At 33.2% G+C, this 13,593-nt stretch overlaps 1 protein-coding gene across 1 annotated transcript in view; it reads right to left on the bottom strand.

The window, feature by feature from the left end:
- LOC114334218 (uncharacterized) overlaps window positions 1–12,945 on the bottom strand; it is a 28,751-nt gene extending 15,806 nt beyond the window's left edge. Inside the window, exons 1-3 of the mRNA XM_028284253.2 lie at window positions 12,781–12,945; window positions 12,544–12,717; window positions 8,692–8,963 (exon numbers count right to left, since the gene is read on the bottom strand). Coding sequence (XP_028140054.2) covers window positions 8,692–8,963; window positions 12,544–12,717; window positions 12,781–12,811 — 477 coding nt within the window. The 5' untranslated portion in view covers window positions 12,812–12,945. The remainder of the gene's footprint in view (window positions 1–8,691; window positions 8,964–12,543; window positions 12,718–12,780) is intronic.
- Window positions 12,946–13,593: the final 648 nt, after the last annotated feature.

A 13,593-nucleotide genomic window follows, 5' to 3' on the forward strand; every position in this document is an offset into this window, starting at 1 on the left:
TTCTTCTTAATGGCGGTACAGGCTCGTTTTTTTAATATTGTTTTTAATTACAGAGTAATTTCCACACATTAATATATTTTTCAAATTGGGCTCTGTACCGCCATTCTTTATTATATTACGAATACGTGTGCCAAATATCTGGAAAAAATATTCAAAATCACAGCCGCAATCTTGGAACGCGTTTTCGCTACGGTTTCCTCTTAAGGCTATGGATACATAATTCGCAAATATTTTACGTGTATCCCTAATTTTTCTGTCTTTACAATGCAAATTACGTGTAGTAAAATTCACACTGGTATGGATATGTAAACATTACTAGAATGTCATTCTACTTGAAAATGTCATTTACTAAGCAACAACATTTTTGTTTATTTAGTATTATTTTGTATTTTGACAACGACACCCGACTTGGGCGTCGAAACGTTAATAAAATCATTTTTAGGTAAAATTGTGGCTTATTTCCCATTTGAATATACTTGATTATAAAAATGCCACAAGAAAATAGCTTCAGAACAACATTGAAAATGTCATCATTAATTTAAAGAGATGGGTTTTGAATGTTCTTGGATAACTGTTATTTTTATAATTGGAAATTATTAATTCAGTTAATAAATGTGATAATTTTTTCACTATGTATTCAGTGATTGTAATAATTTATTTGTATAACAAAGACTAATAGTCAATCGAGAGAAGAAGAAAAGTGTTAAAGTGATTTTTTAATAATATATTGTTATGGAACGCTTACAATTTTGAACATCTTTAACAACAAAATACTTGGATCACAGAATATATTATCCTGATGTATTCTCTGATTGGATCTTCCACAAATAATACACAATAAATAACTTTTTATTAAGTTCACGTCTTAAATCAATTATTTATCAAATACACTATATTTCAATAATATTTAATCAATAACTCAACATATTCCCGATGCAATGTCAAATATTTAAAATTGTCACTGATTGTCAGTGTCTGACTGACAATATATGCTGACAATATTATATTCGGCTGAGTGCGTTGTAAGACAAAGATAGATTTGGAAAATATTACCACGGCATTGTGTTTATTTTTTTCGAATCCTGAAAAAAACCAATAAATATTTTGGAAAAATTTAAACGCAGAATGAAAGACTAAATTATTACCGAGGGCAGAAAGTCCCTTAGAATAAATAAAAAGTTTATTTTGAATGATACATTTGAAATTAAAAATCACACTAAATTTTCTCTTAGTTTTTCACCCCTGCAACTTATTAAAATAACCATTATAGAAGTTCTCAGGGACTTTCGGCCCTCGCTAATAACGTGATCTTTCATTCTGGGTTTAAATTTTTCAAAAATACTTATTAGTTTTCTCAGGATTCGAAAAAAATGAATCCCCATTTGAATATCTTTGCAGCCGAAAATACGTACCGATCCTCTTAATAGATATTCTATATCAAACAGTGGCAGGCTCGCTAGTTTCGAAATAGGTGAAGCAAATCCTGTCTAAATGAACCTGATCTAACCTAATCTTAAGTTAGCTATTCTAACGTAACTAATGGTAGGGGAGCCCAAGCGGGGATTTTTGCAGTTACTCGAGCGCGTCAGATTATCATATGGGGAGAAACCTGGTACCCTGCAGGTGTACCTCTACCATATATTGGCTCTTAACACAGGGGAGTTCGTTAAGGGGTGCCCGAAAGAAAAAATCTATCCTTAAAAAAACTCGAAATTGTCAGATTAAGATAAGGTAAGTTAAGTACATGCAAAAGAGTGCACATTTCAAAAATCTGACGATTTGAGCCGGGCGTCAGGAACTGGGCGAGTCCCAAAGTTTCACAAGGAAAAAGCGAATATTTCGCGAAATTAATGACAGATCGAAAAACTAAAAAAATGTGCTCAATATTTTTTAAAAATCTATCGAATGATACCAAATATGGCTTCGCGCAAAGGGGGGTGGGGGTAAATTTAATATTTTAATTACGAATCCCGCGATATTTTGCAAAATGAACATCAGATCGAAAAACTGTAAAATACACTTATTTAATATTTTTAAAAAATCTATCGAATGGCACCAAACACGCTCCCCCACAGAGGTAGGGTGGGGGGTTATGTTAAAATCTTAAATAGGAGCCCCCATTTTTTATTGCAGATTTGGATTCCTTAAGAAAAAAAAAGTAACTTTTATTCGAAACATTTTTTCGAACTATGCATAGATGGCGTTATAATCGGAAAAAACGATTGTTGGAAATGAAAAATTAAGTTAAAAAATGGCAAGCGCCCACTAAAATGAAAAATGTTACTTAACTTTTTTTGGTTTTAGGACCTACTCTTCACAACCCAATAGGTCTGCAAAGCGCTCGAATGACTGCACATTTAGCATACTTTGCTCCCCTACCATAATTCGTACCCAACATTTCATTTTTTTCATTTCTGTTTCTAACCTACCCACGTATTTTAGTTTGATATTCACCTACTGAACTTGTAATGCAAAATACCACTTATTTTTTTGTGTTATTTTATGCGGTGCTCATTATTTACGTATCGGACCTTCGGCTCGGGTCGATGTGACGATATTTGGTACATGAATGAATAATACCGACGATCGCGTGGATTAGGAATTATGTTTATTTATTAATATGGAATGGATGTATAAAGAGAGGACACCTCGCTCAACTCGCCAGGGGGAAAGACATGTAAGGAATTACGATCACCTCTCATATAAGATGTGTAAAATGAAACCGTCGAAATCGTTCAATGCACCAAAACGACGGTGGTTGTAGGGTTTCGGAAAATGGTCGGGATATACTTAACTCACCTCTTATACCTTGTTGTTTATTATTCCCCGATCAACGCTCCCAGAATATTAATCCAACTACGCTTTCGTTCCGTCTTTTATACTGTCAGAGACGGTATAAAAACACGTTTTGCTTAATACATTGGCGTACTCTAGACCAGTGGTTCCCAACCTTTTATGTCTGGCGACCAACCTTCTGATGATTTTTCATATTCGCGACCCATCAATCACCCACGGACTGGTGCCGTTGCCAGGTTGTGAACGGTCACTGTACCGTAATCAGCTACTGTAAAAATCACGTCGCGACCCACTAGTGGGTCGCGACCCACCGGTTGGGAAACGCTGCTCTAGACGATAAAATTATATTATCGTCACAAGACTATAACTTATCACTAACTCAGGGGAGTAATGTGTAGAGTGTGTGTGTTGAGTAAATATCTTGTTACTTTAGTAAAGTCGACTTCATTGTCTTTACAACGAGACGCTTTTTGTATCCGAACGTCTGCAATTCGTCAGGTGAATACCGATCCTACAAGGATATAAATTATTTTAATTTATTAAATTTTAATAAATAAAAATTTCCTACTCAGTTGAGATTTGACCTCACAACCTTCGGGTCCAAAGGTAGGCTCTCTTACCACTGAGCCACGGAGGGGGTATCTGATCGAGTCGAAATACGCAAACAGTCTTGACTTATAAATTTTTCGATGATGTCTTCTTAAAACGGGTATGTATTTATCAGTTCGTTCATTAGATCATTTTCTTAGAAACTTTTTGATAAGATCGAAAGTCTGTCTTCGGTCATTGTGTTGCGCAGGTCCATTTTTATCCTCTTGAGGCATGAAAAACTCAGTTCTACCGAGACATTCTTGTGGATGGAATAGTCACAACCAAGCACATTAAGCTATAAGCATCTTTGAAAATAAAACTAGTTTCGTTCAATGTTTTTAGATTTGATTCTATTTTTACTCATTGGCCATTGTTGTATATCAGCTGCAATTTATTACTAAGCTATTGCAAATCAATAAACAAATACGGGTAGCACATTTTCAAATTGTTAATTGTGCAGTCACTGAATGTGGATGTGAGCGATTACCTCCGATTTCGTTGAACCTTCATCGGTTGGCATGAAAATTGGTGAGTAGTTAGAAGATACCTCAAGAAACAAATTGAGCTTTTACCCTGGGAATTAGAAATAACCCCATAAATTAATAGAGCAAAAATTCTAAGCAAAATTTGTTAATATCAAGTTATTAAAACAAATCAATACTTTTTGAGCTATTAAAGATCAAAGATTTTACATTTTCGTGACTAAAATCCGTGTCTTTAAGCGGTTTTTCGTAATTAACCCAAAAACTAAACTAAAAAGTTTTTACAAAAAAGTTAAAATTACCAAAATTGAAGATCATAGAAAATCGAATAAACTCCTTACTCGAAAAACCTTTTTGTATTAATTCAAAGTGGGTATTAGGTAATTGAATGTCTATTTTTTTTTCAGCGATTACTCAAATCTAAGTATTCACCTTAAATAACGGGAAAACAATGCATTTTATAACATACTCTTACTAAACACTTGTCAAAATACTTAGAAATAGCTATCAGATGATAGCAGAAGTATCAGTCTTAATGCAACCATGTTGAAAATGTTCTGAATTCTTCTTCATTATGTTCGTATTTATTATTTGGCCAGCACACAAGTTTAAGAGTGTAGGCTCAATTATTTTACGGCTATACCCTACTTTTTCTGTCTTTACACGGCAAATTACGTTTAGTAAAATTCTCACTGGTATGGATATATCAACATTACTTGACAATATCATCATTACCTTTAAAGAGATGGCTTTTGAATGTTCTTTGATAACTGTTACTTGTATAATTGTTTAAATTATTAATTCAGTTAATATAATTTTTTCACTATGTATTCAGTGGTTGTCATAATTTATATACTGTACAACAAAAGCTAATACTCAATCGAGAAAAGATGAAAAGTAATTTTTTAATAATATACTGTTTTTATGAAATGCTTACAATTTTGAACATCTTAAACAACAAAATACTTGGATCACAGAATATATCCTGGTGTATTCTCTGCTTGAATAAATAATAAACAAAAAATAACTTTTTATTAAGTTCACGTCTTAAATCAATCATTATTTATCAAATACACTATCAATATTATTTAATCAACAACTCAAAATATTCCCAATGCCATGTCAAATATTTAAAATTGGCACTGTCTTGTCACCATATTCTATTCGACTCAGTGCGTTGTATGACAAAGATAGCGAATGTTCGATTTGGAAAATCACCACGGATTTTTTCAAATCTTGAAAAAACTAATAAATATTTTTTAAAAATCTAAACCCAGAATGAAAGACTAAATTAATATCGAGAAGTCCCTTAGAATAAATAAAAAGTTTCTTTTGAATGAGATATCTGAAATTAAAAATCACACGACATTTTCTCTTAGTTTTCACCCCTGTAACTTATTAAAATAAACATAGAAGTTTTCAGGGACTTTCGGCCCTCGGTAAGAAACTAATCTTTCACTCTGCGTTTAAATTTTTCAAAAATACTTATTAGTTTTCTCAGGATTCGAAAAAAAAAAATGAATCCCATTTAAATATCATTTCAGCCGAAACTTTGTACCGATCCCTTAAGAGATAACAAAAACTAATACAAACACAGTTTTCCAAAAAGACTAAGGTGCCTTTTCTTAATAAAAAAAAAACTAAATTAGAAACTTATTTCTAGAAATAATAAACAAATAAAAAAATACACAAAAATTTGGCACTTAGTCTATACTAATTATTAAAAAGTTCTTTGACCACTTAGATCATAAATGTTTTAACTTGTTTTATTATATATTACTCATAATGTTTCCTGTATTATAGTGCATCATCTAATTATAGAATTTATTATGAGTCATTTCATTTGAAGTCAAGGAACAGGAGTTAAAAGATAAGGACAAACTTTAAATTATTTGTATTTGTATATGCTTGCTTTGTTTATTTATCAACAGTGGAAGTTTCCTTTTATAAAATCAACAAATTCTTATGGAGGTAAACCATAAAAAAACATATGTTTACATTAAAAAGTAAAAACAAATTAACTGAACATTATTTTGTAATGTTTAACATCAAAATGAAGATAGTATAAGAAGAAAACACAAAGAAACCACATAAGAAAAACCAAAATTAGATCTATGGCAACATCGGTAGCTCTACAGACTTTTTTCATACTTGGAAATTGTCTACGACAAAGAAACATTTTGTAAAAAAGGAATCTTATGGACTTTTGTTGGATTACATACAATTCTATGATATGTAGTTTAGCATATTTTATTAAAAACAATTTCAAAGGAAGCCGTAACTCTATAAAAATAAAAGTAGGTAAAGGTAAATTTAAAATAGGTTGCAGGGAGGATGGATGTGACAGACATAGGAAAGATAAGAAACATTGAAAAATAAGTAAAAAATGGACTTAGGTGCTAAAAAAGGTCGTTTTAAAATGACAAACTTATTTACCTCAAATAATTTTTTTTTGTGTAAGGAACAATTTTGATAATTTTGTAGAAGGAAAATTATCCCCCATTAATTCACAAAGCATGGAAAAAGCCGTTATTTTACTATACAGAGATAATCAAGTTGTGATGTACAGAAACTGATAGCAATGAATGAAGATCTGGAAGTGATCAAAAGTTTAAGACTTCTGTGCTGATACCAGGTTTAATGTTTTCACTGTCTTAAGAAATCAACACTTAACATTAGTACAGAACAAAAATATGTTTTGATTTAGCGAAGCTGCGTTAAAGGTTTGCAAACTAGCTATAAAAATAGTGGTGCCAAGTTGTATATATGTATGTCACCAGATGGCAAGTTTGGCATTTGCTCATCATCTTAATTGGAATGATGCCCAGTTTAAAAACTTTAGGTTTACGAGTGAATTTTATGCCTCCTTAAAATATATAAGGCGAATGTACAAACTTAGATTTTGTTCATAATTCTTGTGCAATATTTGTTTCATCTGATCAATTGTAGCACTGACTCTTCTAAACCATCTCGGATATTCACCTATTATTTCAGATTTATATTTTGTCGGCCGGTTTCTTTTTAATAAAGCCAATATCTTAATAATAGATCTATAATAATAGAGCAAGAGTCCACCTTCAATTTATATTTTTGCTGTGATACTGTTTTCTCCTGGACTCTTGTTATTCTTCAGTGGCTTTATTATCTCCTGTATCTCCAGATCTGACAGTTTTTTTATTTTGGCCTCATAGTTGTTTTGAACCTGTGCTTTGTGATTGTATTTCATCGGTATTTTCCTCTGGGTTTATCAGTTTCTCATAGTATTCAGTCCACCTTTTTTATTTGTATAGAACCATATCGCCGCCTTAGTACTATAACTTGATAACTCCAAAATTGACGTTTTTGAGATAACTAGTTCACAAGATGTATTTTATTTGCCTCCATATTGTGTAAAAACTTGATAGCTCACTTCAAACGGGTTAAGTATTTATTTATGATTGACGAAAGTTGATAAAACTCAAATGCCACTAATATTCAGTGCTAAAACTTGACAAGATAAGTTATCAAGCTATTATTTAATCGAAATAATCGTGAATACGACATACACTGAATGCTATAACTAGATAACTCGAGTTATCTAGTTTTAGCACGAGTTTCTCTGAAACCATTGAACTTACCACATAATTGCTGTGTTTATTCGGTTCATTTTAATGCAAGAATTCGAGAATTGTTAGCAGATCTGGCTACCCCCATGGCAGAGGGCTAATTTTCAACAAAATAATGTTTAAAATATTAGTTGTGTTAAAAAGTTCACTTATATGCGACTTAGCACAACATGCGACATTACCAAATGTTAACATTATGGTAGTGCTAAAAGTTATTAACTTTAATTTTTCATGTTTTTTTCCATATTGGAAAATAAATTTACACCATATTCCTAAATAGATCAGTTGCCAAAATGTTAGGGAACAGTATTTTAGAGCCGCAGAGTGAATTCCGTATTTACCAACATCATGGTAGCAGCACAAATATCTTTAAAATCTTTAAACTCGTTTATCTCAAAACTACTAATTTCGAGTTATCAAGTTATAGTATTAAGGCGACGATATGATTCAGGGACCTGGAGCTTTATAGACTTTGACCTCTTGGTAAAAATTCTTAATCCCTTTGTCTATTATTGAGTTTTCACATCTTGTAGCTTCATTTCTCGGTATTCTCGTTTCTTTTTTCTGCAAATCTGTTTGCTGCTTCATAACACTTCTTTGTTTCTGTTGTATTCAATTTATTTGCTAGCTTTTCATCTACCTTCTAATTCCCCTTTATACCCTGTAGTAAATCAATCTTTACTGTTTGCTTTATTTTTCCTACTGTCTTTGTGTCGCTTCCATTATTATCTTCTTTATTTGTGTCCATTGCTGGTCAGTACCTTCATTTGGTATTGTGGGTTCTCCTTTTCTTTTTTCCTCTCATTTTTTTATTATTTCTGGTTTTAACAGCTTTTTGACTTTTCATGTTTTGTCTTTTTTACATTATAACGCTTGATTACGTTTAGTTTCTGCTTAGGTTTCTTTTGGAATTGCTTGTTTTATAAGCTACTAAAAAAACTATTCTACTACCATAAAATGATCTGTGTTGCTGTCTTCTGCTCCTCAGTAACTTCTAACATTCGTGATGGTACATATGGTGTTTATAAAACAGAAAAACAGAAAAAAAAATTCAAAACAGAACAATAATTGAATCAGTTTATAATTATTATAAACTGATGCCTTAGTTCAGTTAACTAAAATTTTATAATTTTGGGTAAATATTAAAGACTTATGACAGAAAATAGTTGAGATCTAGATAGGGGAAAAAGGCACTTAATTAAAATAATACTTTTTACCTGTCTTTTCCATTTAGCTACGAAAGTCCAAGGTTCAATAGGACCATCCTCTTTATGTAAAACTTTCTCTGAAGAATACATATTACCAGATGACAGCTCTACGTAATGTTTGGCTTTCTGTTGGGCAGCTTCTTTGGCACAATTAAGACTAAGTTTTAATATGCCTTCATTATACACTGGATCTGTTTGGCCAGACTTTGTCTCTCCAGCACAATTGACAACTATATCCCAAATACCCTCTTCAGGTGGTTGAAATGCATTTCTACATGATTCTATATTCAAAAGAAATGTTTTAAGTAAATAATGCTTATATCAAGGTGCAGTCAATATTAACCCCTTCGCGCACAACAAGTTGCACCTTATATACGGATCTGTGCGCTTACCCAGTAGCCAACTCCAGCTCATGATGCACCTGTGTGCATCACCATACGTAGCGGACAGTCAAGCATGATGCACACGGGTGCATCACCGTACCGAAGGGGTTAACCCATTCACTGCCAATGGAAAAGGCTGGAACTCTGCAAGGAGCAATTCTGTTGAACCGCACGTGAATGAAGTAACCATATCATTCACTGGTGCGTGAATGGCACCTGACTGAAGTGACCATATCACACACTGGCCCATGATCAGCAGCGAATGGGTTAACTAGACTACTAGACAAACAAATTGGGTTAATAAGTGTTAACCCTCCCCCTATTAACTTATTTATTTCTAGCACATAAGGAAAGAGCTCAGACACGTTGATTTTAAAAATAATCATAGTATACAGTAATATCCCCAACTTATGCGATAGGTGGGACCGAGCGATAATCACGTAAGTCGAATTCACGTAAGTCAGGGTATAATTTCGTATATATGTATATTTCGATGACAGTATTACTCTTTCAAGTCTTCTTAGATATAAAACAAAAAACCCCTTTATAAAAGTAACAAACACTCACTCCATTAGACAAAACTGTAGATAAGAAATACCTAATACAAAATAAAATCGCTGATTCCGTGTGAAAAGTCCAAACATGTATAAAAGACATTGGATGAGCAATAGTGTGTGGCTGGTAATAATATCTCGTCGATAACTAAACGATTGTGTGGTGCTTAAATAATGAATCGACAAGATTTTAAAATCGCATATCTATTTATTTATTTATACTGCACATTTACAGCCATGATGCCATTTATAAACACACAGTTGGTCAATACAAAGAAATAAGAACATACAATTTATACAATACAATAAAATAAATACACTTTAAAACAATAAATATGAGTATCACAGTTTATGTAACATAGTACTCTTTTTCATATTATATAGGTCAAGCTCTTCACTCATGACAAGATTTGTCATTTGTAATATCAAATGACAAATCGACAAGATTTGAAAATCGCATAACTCTGGGTTCGCGTAAGTCGGGGTAGTGTAAGTCGAGGTATTACTGTATTATAGAATCAATGTTTCGAACTTTACACGATCCCTCTTCAGATAACAGTCATAACTTATGATTCTTTGTTTGTTTGGGTTAATTTTTGTATTTTTATGTTTACCAATGATAGTTTAGTTGCTATGCAACTAAAGAAGATCATTAAGGTAGAATTCCGCACCAAGCAACCGAGACAGGAGACCGTGACAGGCGAGGTCTCCCCACGACAGCTCTCAATGCTATTATATCAGGGTAGTTCTGCAGCCCGCAACCGAGAAGAGCGACCAACTATCGTTTATCGTGACCTATCTGTCGCCTATCACGGTCTCCTGTCTCGGTCGCTTGGTGCGGAATTCTACCTTTAGGTAAGTTTTTTAACCAGATCTACAGGTACATTGAAACTCTTTCTTGCATAATTTAAATTCTGCAAATTTTTTGAACCAAATTATTATACATTTCTGAAATCAGTATCTCAAAAGCTTTTAAATGAGGTGACATATGATGCAATTTCCACTTTCAATTTAAAAAAATCAAAGTTATGACTGTCACCTGAAGAGGGATCGCGTAAAGTTCGAAACATTGATGCTATAATATACTATGATTATTTTAAAAATCGACTTGTCCAAGCATTTTGCTAACGTGCTAAAAATAAATAAGTCAATAGGGGAGGGGTGGGGTTTACTTAATAAGAAATTGCAAATTAAAAACATTGTTCTCTAAGTAACATTTCATCTGTATTTGAATATCAACGGTCTAATTCTAATACCCTGTATCTGCAAAAAAAACTGAATTTCTGATTTTCACAGCAAACGATTAACAAAACAGATATCCATCTATACACAAAACTCCAATCTAAACAAAAAATTCAAGAACCTCTAATACAGGTCATCTAATACCCCTTAACTGAATATCACGACGAAGTTGATAAGAAATTCCCCATATCATAATAATTTGTTTGAGTTTGTACTCAGAATATCGCATGGTAGGGCATAGTCTATTCCCAATATGGGATATTGCTGTAATTTTAATATGAATATTTTTAAAGATACAGGGTATTGTAAAAAACAGAAAAAACCTCCTACTGGAAAAAACCTCTTTTGGCAGATATGGGCTATTAGAATTAGACCCTCGATATGTGTGCTTTAATTATTCTGTTAAAATAAAGAACACAGTTGGCAAAACTTTCATGTTGTTTACAATATCTCTTCACAAACGAAAACTACACATTGAGGGTCTCATTCTAGAAAACAGAGGCCTGCAGTGGTACAGGCATGTATAAAGACTACTAGAGGACAGGTGGCTGAAAATAATATTGGACTGGGATCCACCAGGAAGACCTGCTCCGAGATGGAAAACTTACATATGAAATGCTATGATAGATAGTAGGGCCGTAACTACCATTGGGGCAACCGGGGCACTGCCCCGGGGCCCCCGGCCAAGAGGGGCCCCGCAGGGCCCTCGTTTTATTTGATGTGCATAGATTTTAATGAGGAAAATAAAAATATGTATTTTAAAAGCCGATCCCAACGAATAGTTTCAAATGACACAATTTTAAAAAGACCTTACAGATGCACCCTAGCCCTCAACATAAAGTTGAGGGGGCTAAGCTGGGGCCCCCGAGACCATAACAAAAAAATTTAAATTATTACCTAGGAAATTAGTTATTTTTGGCGTAATAAAACCTAAAATGCAATTGGAAAAGGAGGCCCGGGCTAAGCTGGGGCCCCCGAGACCTTTTGTAAAGATATAAATTGTTACTGAGAAAACTAGTCATTTTGGCGAAATAAAAACTAAAATGCAACCGGAATATGGGCAGGTATATTGTCTTAACCAATTTACCACAGGTATATTGTCTTAACCAATTTACCACAGGCCACATATTGGTACGTGAAAGGAACCACATTGTAGCCGAACAACGTACTTGCATAAAACAGAAACATGGTACTTGCAGTTATTTAACTTAAAATAAGGTGATTTCAAAATTTTTTGTGTTGGTCAACTAAAATAACATAACATAAATTATTAGCAATAGGTCATGAAATGCATTAAAATGAGTTTTCAAGGGGTTAAATATCAAGCATTTTTCCGGACCCCCCCATTCCGCTGGGGGATAAATCCCAGACCCCACGGTAGGGCCCCCAGATCACGTTTGCCCCGGGGCCCCCAATATCGTAGTTACGGTCCTGATAGATAGACACCTCAGAGAAAGTGACTGGGAGAATAGAGTGCTGTGGAGGACAAAAATGGCGAACTCATAATGGGAAAAGCAGAAGTAGAAGATTATGGTGATGTATTTAAAGAGTCTAAAAAATTGCAGTTTTCTATTGTGAAGAGAGTTTCTGGAAAGCCTTATCTTTAATAATTGTAAAATAGTCACAGAGACTCCACCTATCCGGTTAAGTGTCAAGTGCATTCTAAATATGCACACTCTTACCTGCATTGATTAAATTAGCACTTTTAAACTGAACAATGTTATTTTGAAAGGCTTCAGTATGAGATTCATTTAACCAAGCAACCTGTGGAGGCACCTTATCCACTACTCTTATTGCACTAACGAGATCATTTTTGACTAAATATGCAACTAAATTGCGGCCAATAAAACCACAACCTGGAAAAATATGAATTATTCTTAGAGATCTACTAATATTTCATCAGATTATTTAGAAATTACCTCCAAGTATTAACACATTTGGTTTAGACATCTTGTTTGTATAATTGTATCCTATTATCACCGGATATTAGTCTTCACTATAATAAATTGATAAGAGGAGATAAAATAATTTTTGTTTGGTCGTTCCTCTTATCCTTTTTCAAAACTAAAAAAAAGTCCTATGACTCATGACGTTTATGACAATGACTTATGACATTACTTGTTCTTCATTTGACATCTGACAACTTTAATGTCATCGATGTAATGTATCGATGACAATCGATGGTTATCGAATTAAAATTCTTTCACTGAAACCAATCATGGTATCATGTTGATTAATTCAAAGAATTTTAATATAAAGAATGGTATGATTTCTAAATTACCATAGTCCATAAGCAGTTATTTGGTTTAAAAAAATATTTAATATTTTTTATATCAAAATCCAAAATATTCATCCAAGTCTACCACCAAACATACAAGCAACGTCATAGTGTGTGGCGTGTGTATGACGATTGCAAACAAAATTATTATTGTACAGATCATCCCAAACCCAAACCTCTTTTTTCAGTGCGTCACAGATTATCAAATTCTCTCTAACGCATTAAAGGCCGTGTTTCACCATCAAATAATTTGATCAAACAGTTTGAGCAAACTCCGGAAGTACGTCAAAGTGACGTCAGAATTGCAGTATTTTTGAAATTCTAAAAATCTGTGCTCTCACTATCAGTCTAGTTTGATCAAATTTTTTGTATTGAGTTGTCTAACTTGTTTGTACTTTATTTAAAATTAAAATTTTTCATTATTATCCACAATGAACACTCAGGATGTGACGTC

The sequence above is a fragment of the Diabrotica virgifera genome, chromosome 1 (assembly GCF_917563875.1).
Source record: "Diabrotica virgifera virgifera chromosome 1, PGI_DIABVI_V3a".
Lineage (NCBI taxonomy): Eukaryota > Metazoa > Arthropoda > Insecta > Coleoptera > Chrysomelidae > Diabrotica > Diabrotica virgifera.